The sequence below is a fragment of the Micropterus salmoides genome, unplaced genomic scaffold (assembly GCF_014851395.1).
Source record: "Micropterus salmoides isolate LMB-PRFRI ecotype aquatic unplaced genomic scaffold, ASM1485139v1 Ms_hic_scaffold_3486, whole genome shotgun sequence".
Taxonomy (NCBI): domain Eukaryota; kingdom Metazoa; phylum Chordata; class Actinopteri; order Centrarchiformes; family Centrarchidae; genus Micropterus; species Micropterus salmoides.
Genome location: NW_024042802.1, coordinates 14,684 through 31,519, shown reverse-complemented (window position 1 = coordinate 31,519; position 16,836 = coordinate 14,684). Strand labels below are relative to the sequence as shown.

Sequence of the window (16,836 nt, the reverse complement as noted above, 5' to 3'; positions counted from 1 at the left end):
GTCGGACATCGACAAGCTGATCAGAGACACCAACGACATCAAGGGGGAGGGATGTTGGTGTGAAGATGATGATCTAATTCTCCAGGCCATTTACCCTGCGAGCTGGGTCATGTGGTTGAGTTTTAAGTGAGGCTTTTTCCTTTTAAGTGCCATGATCAAGTCCCTGAACCACCTACATGCACCCACTCAGCCAGTCCCTGAATCATCCTCTCAAGTTTGTTTAAAATCATATACCAGTGGTTCTGCATGGCATCAGAAAGCAACAACTGGATTATATGTGCACACAAGGCACCAAGCTTGATCTGATTTCTTATGTCAAATGGAAATAGTTTTTCTTTGAATGTTTTAATGTCTTTTTGGAAAAACAAGATTATAGCAGTTACCTCTTCTGACACTCACCACTGAGCTCTTGTAACCCAAAGCAAGGACAACTTATTTATGCTGCTGACACTACGATGAGCAGTAAATCAATCATTTTTTATATATATAAAATTGATGACCTCTACCTTTGTCTTCTCTGTCCTTTAACGTCCATGTGCAGACTACAGAAAGCCTTTAGAGAATTAAAAACGTCTGTCAGGCACAGTAAAGCCTGACGCACACCTCCAGGTGGAGAACAAACCCAGGAAAATCCACAGACTTCAAAGCTTTGATGGAGCAGACAGTTTGTTTCATGTTTGCTGCTGCATGTAAATGGAGTTGATTTGAATAGGTTATGAATGTGAGTTCTGATTCCCGACAGCACAAGCTGTCTCCACACACAGACCTCTGCTGGAAGCCAGATGGGAAGGTGGTCGCCATCGGCAACGAGGACGGGTGAGTGAACGACCCTGTCTCACGAGAGACCATCAGCCTGTGTAGTCCTGCGAGGGACCAACTGTCCACTCACAGTGTGCAGTCTTCAGGCTACAGAAGAACTGTTGTACTTGACTAACTGGGTCACATTCTGATTTTATGATTTTATGATGCATCTCAACACTTTCTGAACCAGACAGATTCTGTTTGTAAAAACTGCACTGTTTGCATTTACTGTTTGTAAATGTTAGGCGTCAGCGATTTGACTAAACTGCCAAAACTATTATTAACTTTTTAGCTCAACAGGTTTTATGGTGAATATGCCTGTGCTTAAATGTTTGATATCGTGTCGTTCATCAGCAGATGTTAATTTCTTTCTCTCTATCCTGTCATGCTTTTGTAGTTTTCAAGTTGTCTTGGAAATGCAGTTAGTTTTAATTCTGAATGAAGTTATTGTGTTCCTGTTTTCCCCATCATACATCTTGACCGCATGTTCTCCGCTGCAGGTGCATTGATGTGTATCAGGCTCCCAGTCTGAAGCTGCTGTGCAGCATCCAGCAGCACCACAAGATCATCAACACGTTGCGGTGGCATCACGGCCACAGCTCTCCACCAGAGCTGCACTGCCTCTTGGCCTCGGGCTCCAGCAATGCTACCGTCTACGTGCACGATCTCCGCTCCATCATTGGTGGGAGGAGACATCAAGCACACATTGTATCGTTCAGTCCGTCCAAGGAATTCCCTTACAAACCCTACATTATTTACAAGAATGCATTTTTTGAGTATTTCAGCAAAAAATTGTCAGTTTAGCAGAATGATTACAAATTTTAGGAGGGGGAGTTTGGCTAACTCAAAGCATTGGCTTTAATTAGCTGTAAACGTTCATAAGTAAAGACATTTTTATTAATGTAAGTTGTAATTAAAACTGCACCTCTTTATTTAAAATGTGTACTCTTACAGCAATGTCATTCAACCCTACCAGCCTACCAGAGTATTACAGGAAGATGGTTTTGTTGTTTAGGTCGCCAAAAAAACAAATAAATTCAGTGACATCCAGCAGTTATTTTTGGAGATCTCAGAACGTTAAGAGCTTGATATGTGTTGACGTTAGTGTTGTTCTCTTTGCACAGAGAATCCTCCAGAAAGTGCTGTGGTGTTGACAGAGCCGTATCGAAGGCTGTGTGGTCATACAGGTAAAATCACCGGCATGGTCTGGAGTCCACACCACGACGCCCGGCTGGTCACCGTCTCATATGATGGCACGGCCCAGGTCAGTACCAGGCCAGCATCATGGGTATAAAACCATGATAATGTGCCTGACCGATGTAACGGTCTGTCTGAACCCCCAAACTGTAGAGCAACATCTTGAATCTGAAAGCCACATGCTCCTTTTTTGAGAGGTTTGGCTTGGACTTGCTGCTCATCTAATGAGTGGACTTTGTTACCTAATGCATCAAAATTTTTATCTCCTCCTTTCATACATTAGTATTCCTCGTTTTCTTTGTAATATTTCTTCCTTTCAGACTTATCAGGCTTCTGATGTTGGATATTTTTGGTCTGTTCAGGTGTGGGATGTGCTGCAGGAGGCGGCTGTGTCTAACTACCGGGGTCACATTGGTTATCTGCTGTGCGTCGACTGGTCACCTGTTGATCCAGATGTGATCTGGACTGGAGGGAAGGACTTCACCCTGCAGGAGTGGAGAGTCTCCCAACAAGAGTTTACAAAGCCACCTAAAGGTGAACACATGTCTTTGCGGCGCTGTTGAAACACCCAGGAGCACGTCCTCCAACACTAAAGAATAGGTTAAAGAAAAGTTATTCCTCTTTCAGGGAAAAAGATGGTCGACCTGAAGGAGAAGATGAAGGCCAATGCCAAGCAGAAGAAGAAGAACAAGAAGGCGCTGGGTGCCGGAGGAGCTGCACCACTAGAGATGAACGGAGAGACGGTTACAGGAGGAGAGAAGGCGGCAGTGGGACAGGAGCTGTCTGGTGAAGATGGGGAGGATGAAGTCAGCTCAACAAACAGTCCTGTACCTCCACCAGGTAACAACAGTTGTTACAGATTTCAGAATGAGTAAGATGGTTGGGACTTTGTAAAAACTTTATTGTGAAATTTTCTTTCAGCCACTTTTGAGATGCAAAGAAAATTATCTACTGCCGTAAAGAGCAAAGACAAACCTGGTACGTGCTGCATTTATAAAAAGAAAACTGAATGTATTTCTGAAATTGGGTGAATTCATGTTATTATATGTGACAATGTTTGTTTGTCTCTGTGTTTCCAGACTTAAACTTGCTGAAGAAGAAGAAGCCTCGCTCCATGTTGCCCCTCAGTACCTCCATGGACCATCGGCCCAAAGAGGATCTGCTGCAAGACTGCATCACTCTGGCCTCTGTCAAACACAGCAACGGTGAGCCTGAATCTGCTGTGGAGAGGTTTGGTTTGGTGATCATATTACAGAGAGACACATTTTATAAGTCTGAGCTTATTGATGGGTCAGTTTTTTTTTTATGTGGTGCCTTTTGTGTCCCCAGTACAAATCATGTTGTTTTGTATAAATTTGGACAAACACTAGTTCCATTTGATTTTTCATGTAAGGTCAATTGATATTAATTATGATTACATTGTTGTTTTTTTTACATTTTAAAAGCTTTGGTTAAAGAGGTACTATGGGATTTTGCCATGTCCCCAGTGTTGATCATTCAACTTAGATCTAAAACATAACTTATTCTTTTTTTAATTGTCCTGTTCAAAATATATGGATCAAAATCGTTAACTTTTGTACAAAAAAAATAAGGTTTTATGTTTGTCCCCAGTGACCACTGTCCACCCTGTTGAGTTGCATTAACTGTTCCTTTAAGTGGGGAAAAAAAAACAAACAACAACAATTAATGGCATCCCTCTGCTTAGGTGACCAGGTGACATCACACCAGTGGAGGGAAATTTAGCTTAGATTTTAGACTTTAATGTGTTTGAACATAGCTTGTGTGTGCATAGCTGTGAGGCCTAGGTAGATTTCAATTCAAATTTCAAAAATTGTTTGTGAAAAACTTATAGATTCCTCATCTAGTATTGAAGGTCACGCTAGCCATTATGCTCACAGGCAGGCAAAAGGCTAACTTTAGCTCAAAATGTCCACCCTGTTAGTTTTTCAACAGTGTAGACACTAACAGGGTGGACGTGAGCGGAAATAATGTGCACTTGTTTTGCTATGCTGCTTAAAAATTATTTTATTGTAAAAAAAAAAAAGAAATCTAATAAGAGTGAGGGACCTATAACATGTCATTTTAAGTAGCAATCATGCCCTGAAAACACTTGTAAATATCTAAGTTCTTAACTGGGTGGACATGTCCCGCGTGTCACATGTTGTTAATATATCTAAATTTAATACAATAAAGGTGTCTAAGCTCATCCCAGATGTTTTTCATAAAGTTAGATATATCTTTTATTAATAGAACTTTAAAATATGGGTAAATCAACCATTCATTTATCCCATGTTATGAAGTCCAAATGGCACCCTATAAAAAAATGACCCTGATTACTTTTATAGGAGACGCTATGTTTCACTCTGGTTGGAAGATAACAGCAGTTGAGCCAGATGAAGAGTGTGAGGAGTCAGTTTATTCTTTTTCAGATTCTGTTATTTCCAAATGTGGGAGCTGAAGTTGAACTTCAGGGACGAGTCCAGGCTAAAATAACAAGCACAATAACTCCAAGTAAAATCACATTGCTAAATCTAAACTACCAAAGAACCAAAAAGAAAGTTATTACAATACTGAACCTTACTCCCTAATTACAAACAAAGGAGAAAAGAGAAGGAACAAAACGTGCGCTCTCCCCTACAGAGCTTCCTAGCAAGGAGGTAAAGATCAAGTACAATACTGACCAGCTGGATCTTTTGCATTTCTGGTTTGGTAACTTTAGGTTGACGCTTCAGTTACCAGCAAAAATAATGCTTATCAGCAAATGTCATACGATTTACTGATTTTACTGTATTGTTTGTGTTTGGCTGGTTTCCAGCTCCCCCTGCAGGCTGTGTCCCAGGCCAGGGAGAGCATCTCCATCTGGGCCTCTTCTCTGACAGACCGGCTCTCCACCGCATGTTTGAGGCTGAAGGTACGCTGTTTCTGCCACCCTGGACTTTCTTTGTGTTGAATGTGCACTCTCTGATTAACACACAACGGTTAATAAAACATGTTCATGTCCTTCATGGATACATTTCCTGTTGTTTACGTTTTTCATCTGCCCATTTATAGTTTTACAAGTTTAATTAAAGTGAGCACATAACTACAACTGACACCTTGTCGATCCCCTGACGTGCTCATGGTGCACACATTGTCTGACTCAACTCAGAACTAAATGCGTGTTCATTTCAGGAATTCATATCACATATTTCAGCTCTTTGGAGAGAAGATGTCACATGTTGTGTCAGTGAAGATTTTGGCTCTGTTGTTCTTCAGAGGAGGGTCACGTGGAGGCGGGTCACTACGACTCTGTTGTGTACCTGCGGCTGTGGAGCGGAGACCTGGAGGGGGCGCTGCAGCTCGCCACAGAGAAGGGAGAGCTGAATGACCACCTGCTCTCCATCGCTCCTATGGGTAAAGGCTGGTGTTGATTTATTGATCTTTAGCTGACACTCTGAACCTGAAGCACGTTTGTGACTACAGTTTACAGACCGTTTTCTTAAATAATTTGTAATAATTCACAAGATAATTTTGTCAGAATGTTGACTTGCTATCTCATAAGAATAAGAAACTCAGCTTATTTCTAAACTCTTTGTCTACTTTTATGTTACTTTCCTAATGGTGATTACATGTTCACTGACTCCCAGTTTTTAGTAGGCTGTGAATGACTGAACACCTTTACTTGACAAACACATCATCAGGAGTCCAACAGGGAGAACTTTGCTAAATAAAGCTGAGGAATAGTAGTTGTGCATGTATCATGATAATGTGGCACTGCGTTCATGTTGTAAGGTGATGAAATACAATATTAAGAGGCTTCTGGATATTGCGATAATGCCTGTGTGCTTCCTCGTCCAGCCGGGTTCGAGGGTGGAGCAGAACAGTGGAGGCCTTTGTCAAGCAGTTGTGTCTGCAGGAGCAGTACCTGAAGGCAGCCTCCCATCTGCTGTCAATCAACAAGCTGTACGAAGCCATTGACCTGCTGCGCTCTCACAAGCTCTACAGGTTCACTTGTTCTAGTTTTTAATGCACAGCTAGTGATTACCGGCTTCTTTTGGTCATATACTATCATTTTTTTCACTTCTTAAAGTCATGCTGATCTTGGCATATGCTAACAGAACAGATCTGTGTGTGTTTCATGTCAGGGAGGCCATAGCGCTGGTCAAAGCCAGGCTGCCAGCAGATGAACCTGTCCTGAAGGAGCTCTACACTTGCTGGGCCGCCGTGCTGGAGAAGGACGGACATTTCTCTGCAGCCGCTAAATGGTGAGAATTAGAAGGATTTATTAAAATTGCTTTTCAAGCTTTTCTTCTGTTGTGGTTAAAATTTAATATAAATTTAAATCTCTTTTCCAAACACATCATGTAACCTATTTTTTATTTTTTAACCTCGTCTTCCAGTTACCTGGCTGCTGGTGCCAGTTTTGATGCTGCTAAAGTTATCGCCAGGAAGAATGACATCTCCTCACTGAGGACAGCCGCCAGTCTAGCGAGAATCTCAGGAGAGGTCGCTCTGGCTCAGTCGCTGGCGCTGCGGTGTGCTAAAGACCTGGCTGCTGCTCAGGACTGGGTCGGAGCCCAGGAGGTCCTGAGTTCACAGGAGAGCCTGCTGGTCAGTGGCAAAAACATCATCAACACTGGAAAACATTTCTGCAACACAAAGTGGAATAAAAACAACCGTTTGACCTTTTCTTTGAAAAGATTTTTGTCTTTATGAAATCACAAATACTTGTTTTAACCCTCCGCAGGTCCACAGGCTGCACATCTGCGTTGCTGAGCTGCTGTCTATGATGCTGACAGACACTCAAGTTGTATCTCAGTCCTGCGTCTCCAGCCACCCGTGGGCGTCTCCAGCTGAGCGCATCATCAGCATCCAGGACCAAGTGAGAGACGTGTGGGAGCAGCAGTTTGGTGTTTCCCAAACGTCCGGCGGACACCGCAGCGTCGGAGCTCTTCTGCTGGAGCTGAAGTCTGTGGAGAGTCCAACACCCACCGCTAACGTTCCTCTCAGACAGGTGCAGAGTCCTGAAACTGCTGTAGTGATTTTATACAGTATGTTTTCAGATGCATGCTGGTTAAAAAGGGCCTCGAGGCAAACACTGATTGTGATAGTTACAAGAAGCGTTTTACAAGTTAGAGCAGAGATGAAGTAAGTCTGATAAACGGACCTCTTCACGATTCTGACTGTCTTGTTGTCGTTCTCTCTTTGTTGGTGCTTGTGTCTCATTCATCCTCAGGTTCAGCTGTATTCATCCCTCCATCTGACCCGTGCTGTGTTGAGCTGGTTATTGGACGATGATGGACAGCTGATAAAGGAGTTGTGGCAGGCGGTGGCCTGGCTCAGAGACGCCGGACACTTGAGCGTCTCTGCAGAGCTCTGCAGGCTTCTGTTCCCTGACGGTGCGTCTGTCTGTCTCATCAAGTGTAAATAAATAGTAGTCACAACTGTAGACTGTTTACTAATGTTGACAGTGCACTGTTTTAGCAAGTTATTTAAACAAGAAATGTAATGTACTGAACCACTGTGGATTCACAGGAAATGATTCATGGTGTATGCTGGCAGACATGAAAAAAACCCGGAAACTTTAGATCACGGCTGCTAATTTCAAAATTCAAATTCTTATATATTTTTTTTTATGTTTTGCTATCACTGTCAACTTGAAGTTTAAACCCCCAAAATATTCAGAGATTAATAGATAATAGCAATATTGATTAGTTACCATAATATATTATTTTAGACTGAGTAATAATTGTTTCTTTCTTTCATTAGGCGATGTTAGTGTTTGTTCCAGGAAACATCCCAGAAACTTAATCACTCAGAAGAAGAAGCCAAAGCTGCTGCCAACAGTCTGCAGGCTTTTGTTTATTACCAGCGTCTGTACGATCACTGGTGGAGCAACTCCATCCAGATCCAGAACAGGTTGCCCCTCTCAGCAGCTGACTCCAGTACTGGAGACGAGGTGAAGGACAAAGCGGTGAACGGAAAGTCAGAAGAGAGCGTCTGCCCGGCAACCAGGAGGCTCGATAAACTGGACTTTGATGCATCTCTGCTTCTGCGTGAGGATCACGCTGCCTGTCAAGCCGCTCAGAGGTCAGTGAAAGAGATCCAGGAGCGGCTGGCAGCCATGGTGCTGCAGCATAGCAGAGTTCAGGGAGGACAGCTCGACTCTGGGGAGAAAGAGGTCGATGTGCCCGCGCAGACCTCCGTCACCAGAGAGTCATCAGACAGCCAGAGGTCCGATGATCCTGGGCAACGGTGAGGGCTCGGGAAATTCGTGATTTATGATCGACTCATTGTTGTTCTTTTCCACTTGGTGATTTATAAGTAGATCATTCAGTATACTGGAGTTTAAGTGTGTGAGCAGTGGTTGTAAGATGCAGGATAATGGGATATTATCAGAATCAATGCCCTATGTTAAACATGCTAGCAATTAATTACTTTATTCTACTTCTATCCCTCCATATTTCAGAGGGAAATGGTGATCAATAGATTAATCTGAAATCTAAAGCTTAATAATATCCAATTTGTAAGTTTGCAGGTTTTTGTTGCCATACTGAGTCATACTTTCCTCATCTTGAACACTTTGATGATTGTCTATTAAGCGTCTGTGTTTTCTCTCCCTCAGGTCTGAGGACCCGGAGACTCTGCTCTCTTTGTCTTCCAAGATGTCAGAACACCAGAAACAGCTGGCTGACCTGCCTGACACAATCAAGGTACAACACATACAGTATGAGATTATAGAAGGAGAGAGGAGCCGCTGCCCGTGTATTCGGCCTCTTGCTCCAGATAAAAATTGCATTGGATGTCAGTTGGAACTCAATGAGGATAGTGGGGTAATACTTAAAAAGTTAGACATGTATAAACTTTATCAAAAACCAAGTCTGACAACATCTTGGAGATGATCCCTACGAGTGACTGCCCTGTGGGTGTTTTTAATAAGAAACAGAAGTCTCGCTCAAGCACAATTCAGGCTCTGAAATCTAGAGAGGTGAGTCGATGCTGGAAACGCTGGAGGAAACGTGAGTCAGAGTTGGAGAGAAGAGACTGTTGAAATAGTCTTGCCAGCAGTTTCTCTAAAACAAAACAAACGCCTCTCCCTCATTTCCACCAGCGTTTCCTGCAACAACTGGCCTCTCAAGATTTCACAGTGAGAATTGTCCTTGAGCGGGACTTGTAAAAACAAAGAGTGTCACCGGGTATTAGTTGTAGGGATCCTTTGCATGATGTTGTCAGTCACCTGGTATAACAATCGGAGCCTGGAAAAAAAGCACCTTTGTGGACGTCACTTTGACGAGCACAAAGAGCCCTGAAGGGAAGACGTTGCAATCACAACAGCCGGTTTGCGGCTGCCAGCTGAAGCATCTACTGCACGGATTCCAAAACATTTTGTACCTTCCAGTCATTACACCACCAAAATGTGTAAAAATAGGACCCATGTTTAAAAACCCCGAAATCATCCTTTTAATAGGTTAAGAAACAGCAAGGAGCACAAATGGGTCCATCATGCTAAAATCACAAGGGTAGAAACCAGACATTTTTACCCAAAGGATCTACTTGATCCCATTTATTTTATGGTCCAGTCACTGCTCCACCTGTAGCTGGGTAGTTTAAACAGATCCATCCGATTTGGTATTGGGGTCGTTAAGTTACCTTATTAAGTGGATTGGGTTGGTCATGACACGACGACCCACATTAGTTTATTTTCATAAATGTCCTTATTTCTGATATCGGTTGCAATGATTCATTTTAGGGCCACAGACATACAGGGTTTAAATGTGGAACCACTGGTATCAGATTGGGAAATGGTATCGGGTATGTGAGGTATTGGAATTGCGCAAGAAAGATTGTTGCAGCCTTAGAATCCAACAATTACTTGATATTTTAACTGGATATATATTGTAAACATTTGTAAAACTTCCAATAAATTCCTGAAGTATTTAAGTGTCTGGCATAGAGACAGAATCCTCAGTGCTAATGAACAAGTACATGTTTGTCTGTGTTTCCTCTCAGGCCTATCCTCACCCAGACGTTGTTGAATGCTGCCTGGTTCTCCTGCATGTCACCAAGTCTTCACCGTGTTCTCCGAGTCCCTCCAGCAAGAAGCAAAATATCTGCTCCGCAAATACGGAGCAAGTCCCTCTGTCCTCAAAGCCTCCCAGAGATTCCTCACCTGAATCATTCATTAGTAGACTGAAAGAAGCACTTCCACTGTACAGCTATTTGTTGAATAAAAAAAAAAAAATCTTTAATTACAAAATGATGTGCAAACATAGAGTCCATTCGAGTCTACATCCAGAAAAGCCTGAAGGAGGCCTATTGCTGTCAGAGCTGCTTGCCTTGTAAGATGATGAACAGACATTTAAAATTAGGAGTAATTTGTGTAGGCGTGAGGGTTTGACTGTTAAAAGCGCCTTCACTTGAATTAGCTTCATCTGTAAAATGTGATTCCACGTAGAAAAGTGTACAAAGTAAACTTAACTTTTCGATTTAGCTAAATTCATTAAATCATTTAAGCAAAAATGCCATATCAGTTTCCAGCTTCTCGCATGTGAGGACTGTTTGTTTCAGAACATTTCAATTTGTACCAAAAAAAAAAAAAACTAAAGTATTTTAAGACATGGGTTCTGGAAAATCTAGCCATCATTATGTTTTTCTGACAAAACAAGTCCTCCCTCACAATTAATCAGGGCCTAAGAGGTCTTCAAATCAGGTTCTGGAGTCAAACAGTGGAAAGACTTCGATCAAAGCAAACATAGCCAACTTTAATCCTCAATATTCTCTAAAAAGAATTAAAAAAAATAGAATTAAAAATGAGCTCTTAACCTAATTTCTGACGCTGAGGCTTTGCTAGTAACTGCACGCACATCATTTGCACCGTAGTGATTGCTTATTAGTTTAAACCCAGTAACATCTAGATGCAAGATATCCATTTAAAAGGCATACCTTTTGCGCAAGACCTCCACAGAAGAAGAAATGTTTGGGTGAACTTTTACTTTGTCTCATCTACTGCTTCACAAATTCCAGCCAAGAATTTCCATATCTACAATAAACCCTTTAAAAACAAATGTTGAACAAGGCGTGTGTCAGAGTGCGGCTAGTAAAAAAGATCAAATACTTAATGTTTACATTCAAAATACAAAACAATTTAATATACAACTGTTTAAAACAATGTAGAATGTAAAAACAACAGTAACCACAACATCTGTAAACCGGACGGTGGACAGTTTGGTTTGGTGAGTGGATGTACAGAACGACAGCAGTTTGCCCATTGAAACTCATGCATGACCAAGCACAGTTTATCCACGTTGATGCCAACTGTTAAAAGCTTCTGAAAGTGGAAAAGAGCTAAAACATTTTTATTTTCATCAAAATTATACATTGTAATTTACAGGCCCTTCCAACATTAACTTAAAAATTGAAATCCCTGCAACAAGAGGTGAACCCCGCTGATGAGAAGGAGAGTCTGAACTGAAGAATCTGACTGTTTCTGTCAACGTTTTGGTCTGAAATCACAGTAAGATACAGGAGCTGGTCCCATGCTGTTAAAGAAGGGTGTCACTATAACGCTGTAAAAAAATAATCCGACAGATTTTAAAAAAGGGTTCTGAACATATGGCCATATACTCAGTAAAAGCGACTAAAAAGCAAAATGTGTACGCCAGTGAAGGATCCACTGTCGTTGAGAGTCCATTTTACAGTCACTCAGGAGGAAACTTTAAAGAAATATATTGAGTTTTGTTCAGCGATCGAGTGTCAAGGGAGATCAGGGGGGAAATCTGCTGGTCGGGTTTTAAAACAAGTGCATATTCCACTTGAAGATTTGAGCGCTCAGTCAGTGTTTGTTGTTAGTCTCCTCCTGACCCGAGCTGGAGATGCCGTTCTGGGGTTGTGTGGAGCCCGAGCCCAGCCCGTACAATCTCCCACAATACTTTGCATCATCAATGTTGTCTTCAAAGAAGAGCTGAACAAAAAACAAACAAAAAAAAGGCCTTTTAGTAAGATGACTGCATTACTAAAAACACACATGCTATTCTTGCCTTTATTACTTAATTGATGGGATGCGTTTCCTTTCAAAACAGAAGTTAGAGTGGGACATTTACAGCGAGGGTAAAACACACAAAGCAGCCAGATCCCATTCATTTTCTATGCGAAGTGGTGAATCTTCAGCGAGCACAATAGGATAGTGCAAGATCTAATAAATGAAAAGATCTGGAAGGGACAAAGTGGCATTGTAAATAAATGTATTTTTTGGTCCTGTATCACTGTGGACAGAAAGTACATTTTGGTTGACAGCTTTCTGTGCGTTTCCACTCTGAGGGACGCATTAATGTAAACTAGTGGACCTTCAGAGGGTTATGGACAAAAAGCAGTTTACTGGGATGGAGAGAAAAAAGATGTTTGCTACTTCCATCCTTTAGCACAGTTTTCAGTGAACATAGTCCTCTGGGTGGAGGGTAGAGCGAGTAAAGAATGTTCCGGTAATAAAAGTTAAAAGATTATGCTGCAGATCAACTTCAGTCCCATGAAGAAAAAAAAAACAAAAAACAGACTATTTCTGTGACTGTACCTCTTTCATTCTGAAGAAAGCCATGCCAGTGAGCAACGAGTCTGATCCAGCCTGATGCTGACGCCCTATCCTCTTCAGCTCCAGCTGGTCTGCTACTTCCTGCAGCCCTCCCTGTACAAACACACATAAGTCTCAAGACTTCAAAACAACATGAACACCGTCAACAACTACGGTCTCGATCTAGTTTCCACCCCCTGTATCTCCGTATCCAGTACACAGTACCTTTAGGTTCTTGCAGCTCTTCATCAAGTACTTGACGTCGTAGATTGCGGGGAAGAACAGGTTGAGAATCTGGAAGAAGTCGTGTTCCTCCTCAGGTAGCCGTGCGTCTGTCAGGAGTTTCACCAGGTAGCCAAAGTCATAGCCGCTGAGAAGTAGAGAACACAACGGGAGGGTTCAGGTCAGGATGGACTGGATTAAAATGATGTTAGTGGGTTCAAACTATCAAGCAATCACCATGGATCAAATTTAAGCTAAAGTAAAGTGGGCGCAGTTACTAGTCTCAACTTCATTACAGAAATTAGGTTAGGATCTCAAGTCAAATTCTACTAATTGCATTTTATAATTCTTTAAGATAACATTGAGGACTAAAGTGGGCTGTGTTTGCCTTGATTGACAGGTATCCATATATTCTGATTTGTTCTGGCTCCAGTAACTGATCGAGAAGACAATAACCAAACAAAAGTTTCAAAAGCCCCTTCAAAGCCTGGGGGAGAACTGAGACGCTGCATTAGATGTCGACAAAGTGGTGACGTTCAGCAGCTGTGGTGCTGACAAAGAAAATATTATTGTTACGAATCAATGAACCCTACAAAATGTCATTTTCTATGTCTACAGTCAGCGCTCAATACAAAACCCTTAGTTTCAAAAACAATGAATGAGTCCTTATCAAACAAAAAAAGAACACAACTAGTGAGAAAGTAGCTGCCTGCTCTGATCGGCTGGATGTGGAGGTCGAGTCGGCCGACTCCTGCAGATATTTAGCATGCATAGATGGACACATTTAAAACAGATATTCCCTTAGTTGCATGGTGTGTGTTCCATTACAGATTGTTTAACAAAACCGAACAGGATGTGAGAAATGTAAGTAGCGGTGTCTCTACAAGCATAACTACATTTCTTGCTAGAAAGGGAAGAACACAAGTGAGTGAAAACCAGCAACCGACCTGTGGAAGGAGAGCCACTTGACGTTTTCACAGAGCACCAGACCGGACGTCATGAGGAGCTCAGCAAAGTAGAGCGTGTCGATTCCTTCTTCTTCGTGTTTTTTAAACTGGAGGCCGGAGTTTTGGAGCAGGTCTATGGAGTCCTGTGAGTACATGTCTTCTCTGCGGGGAGCAAAAAACACATTAAAAAAAACCAACCTCGCAGAGTTTCAGAAAGCGCTAGAAGACAAGATGGGAGTATAAACAGTCTGCCTACGTGAGGTTGAACTTGAAGTTGAACTGCCACGTCGTTGTGCCAGGAGGATAGTCTCCATCCTCGTTCATGAACGTGAGGCCGAGCTGGATGATCTTCAGGAGGTCAACGTTACACCTCAGCAGCTGGTACTGGTAGTCCACTGTGCTGCGGAACTCGCCGATTGGCCGGACAACCACTCCAGGGAATTCTGTGTCCTGATTAAACAGAAAAGAAAACGCACTGTTATGTCTCATCGGTATGTGGTGGTCATCACATAACCACGCACTCAAGTTTCCTAATCAACTTTTGCCTTTACCTGCCTAATCTATGTCATCTACTTTTTACAAATTAGCTGAAAAATACGTGATTTACACCTGCAACTTTTAAGACAAAAAACACTGTTTATTCAGTTTTAAAAAATTATCAGCTTGCAATTAATACAGGTAACAGAAAATAAAGAGAAAAATGGGGACAAAAAAAGCTCGCCATTTCAAGTGTTCCCACTTTAACATGAATTTTAAAAATCCATTTTTGAAGTTAACCTGTTTGCTACTCGACACGGATAATTTTCCTGTTAAAAAATAAATACATACATGAATAATGAGCCCTAACAACAGGATATATTTCACAGATTGATATTCAAATGTGTCAGCATTTATCACCACTCACAGAAAACATTAAAAACACTAATGTCCTCAAGCCTTCAGAAATTAGGATAATCCGTCTTTTATTCAATGTTACTCAAAAAAATGGGAACGTAATTCTTTATAGTAACTCTGCTGTCCAAGAATGCAGTAATTATTCATTTCTACAACAACTTCTCTTAAAGTCTGTTACCTACCATTGCAATGTAATTGTAGCTTTGAATAATCTGCCGGATTTTCCTCATTTCCTCCTCCACGTTGCTCGCCCAGACCTCACAGATTATCTGACTGGAATCTGTAAGTGCGGCTGGCATGTTGGCAGGTCAGGAAGAGAGCTAAATTCCCCAACAATCCAGCAGCGATCGTGAAGGGGGCGAAGGGGACGCAGTGTGATGAAGAAAGACAACTCTGGGAGAGGATGAAAATAAGGAGTTAAGAGAATGCATTTAAATCCCACTGCAACACTGGTGTCAGTATAATATCAGACAAACAAGGCTGGAGATTAATGTAAGTACCACTTTACTTTGGATCTAGTGTGAACATTTACAATAAATGCCCATTACAGCCTGGTGGAGTCTTTTTTTAAAAGTAAATATGTAACTCCTCACAGCATACATGCATTTAAATGGATGATTCATTCAAAGCTGCATTAAGCAAAATGCAGCTGGAATGACGTGGAATTTTTTGTGTTTCATTGACATTAAGGTAAAGATGTGACAGTAACGAAATTCATTCTCTGCACTTAACCCATCCCTCAACTCCAGATCTGTGCCAGTGTCACAGGAAACCCACGCAGACACGGGGAGAACATGAAAACTCCACAAAGTTGGGCTGGCACAACCGGGGTTCAAACCCAGCACTTACTTGCTGTGTGCACCGTGCAGCCAATGGACTTTTTTTTACAGCTGTAAAAATACACTGTGGAGGAGATGGTGATGGGTAAAAGCCTCTTCTTGAAGACTGGAGCCCGTGCAAGTATTACCAGTACTGCAGTACCAGGTGCACTACTCTCAGGTGCCAGGATATTATTAGGTAGGTAACTTACACCACCAAGAGTTCATTAAAACTAACCAACTCTAATACAGCAGCCCTTCAATAAACACTACCTTCATGAAAGCAAACTGTTTCAGAGATGTGTTGATTTTGGAGGCTGATTTTGAGATAGCAGTGAGTGAAGTGGCATTTTCATTAACGAAAAAAAACAAACAAACCCCGGAACATTAAAGAATGAATATTTCCTTTTAAATGAACTACTTTGTGTCACCATGACATCAAGATGAACAAACCTTGTACAAGCTGCTGGTTGTTTATGATACCAGGCTAACTAACACAACTGATATCAACGTAACAACAGACACATTAAAAACGGCCCATTTTACCTCAAAGTCTTTGGGAAGACTGTGTGTTTAACAACTTTGCTTTAGTTTAAAATATTATATTAACACTAGCAAACGACGCTGCATTAGCTCTGAGTGCTTAGCATGAGCGGCTAACGTTTCCAAGCTAGCCCTCGCGCTATACCAAGAAAGCTAAAATCACCGGAACAAAGATGAAATGAAACAGCTCTGCGTTTTCACTCCTCAACCTGTCACAACTTGCTACGCACACTGCAGACATGTCCGCGTTTCACTGTAGGAAGTATAAAACTATTAAAAAACTAGGTTTACCTCTGAATTTCCACGACGTAACAAGCCAAGCTAGTTGATAGCGCCTCTGTCGCCGTCTCCTTCTTCTTCGTGTCCTCCTTCTCCTGCTTCTTCTCCTTTGTGTATATTGGAGAATGGCAACCAGACGGTAGCTGTGCACACCGCCACCTACTGGATTAAAGCGTGCAACGACGTGAAAAAAAAAGTGCTTACAAGCATTTTGGTCAAAACTGAAGCCACTGTTTCAAAATTCTTCGTTCACTCTGCATTACCAACATGCATCTTGGCCAGACAGTTAATCTCACCTCTAAAAGAATCTCAAACCACCAAAACACTCCGTACATATATAATAATAATAATAAACTTGTTCAACCAAACACTGGAAACAACTCTCCTTCAGAAAGCTTAGGGTAGATTGTCACTCATAACACACTAACCTAAAACAATAACAACAGGGAGCTTTATACATAGATAATGAACTTTTATCTTTGCAGTGTGATTGATTTTCACATTAATCAGCTTTTTATTATAGCATAAGAACAACATATTTTCACTTTATTGACTAAAATGTATGTAACAAAATAAATCAGAAATGCAGAAA

The 16,836-nt window shown here is 41.7% G+C and overlaps 1 protein-coding gene and 1 pseudogene across 1 annotated transcript; one reads left to right on the top strand and one right to left on the bottom strand.

Annotated features, from left to right (window-relative positions):
• The first annotated feature begins 4 nt into the window (after window positions 1–4).
• LOC119884476 lies at window positions 5–10,804 on the top strand (annotated as a pseudogene).
• Window positions 10,805–11,144: 340 nt separating this feature from the next.
• LOC119884474 (CCR4-NOT transcription complex subunit 8) lies at window positions 11,145–16,390 on the bottom strand. Its single transcript, XM_038694877.1, has 7 exons — window positions 16,257–16,390; window positions 14,787–14,997; window positions 13,967–14,160; window positions 13,711–13,872; window positions 12,767–12,911; window positions 12,545–12,655; window positions 11,145–11,938 (listed from the first exon to the last, which is right to left on the bottom strand). The coding sequence occupies exons 2-7, from the start codon at window positions 14,901–14,903 to the stop codon at window positions 11,810–11,812; spliced, it is 858 nt and encodes a 285-aa protein (XP_038550805.1). The 5' UTR covers window positions 14,904–14,997; window positions 16,257–16,390; the 3' UTR covers window positions 11,145–11,809.
• Window positions 16,391–16,836: the final 446 nt, after the last annotated feature.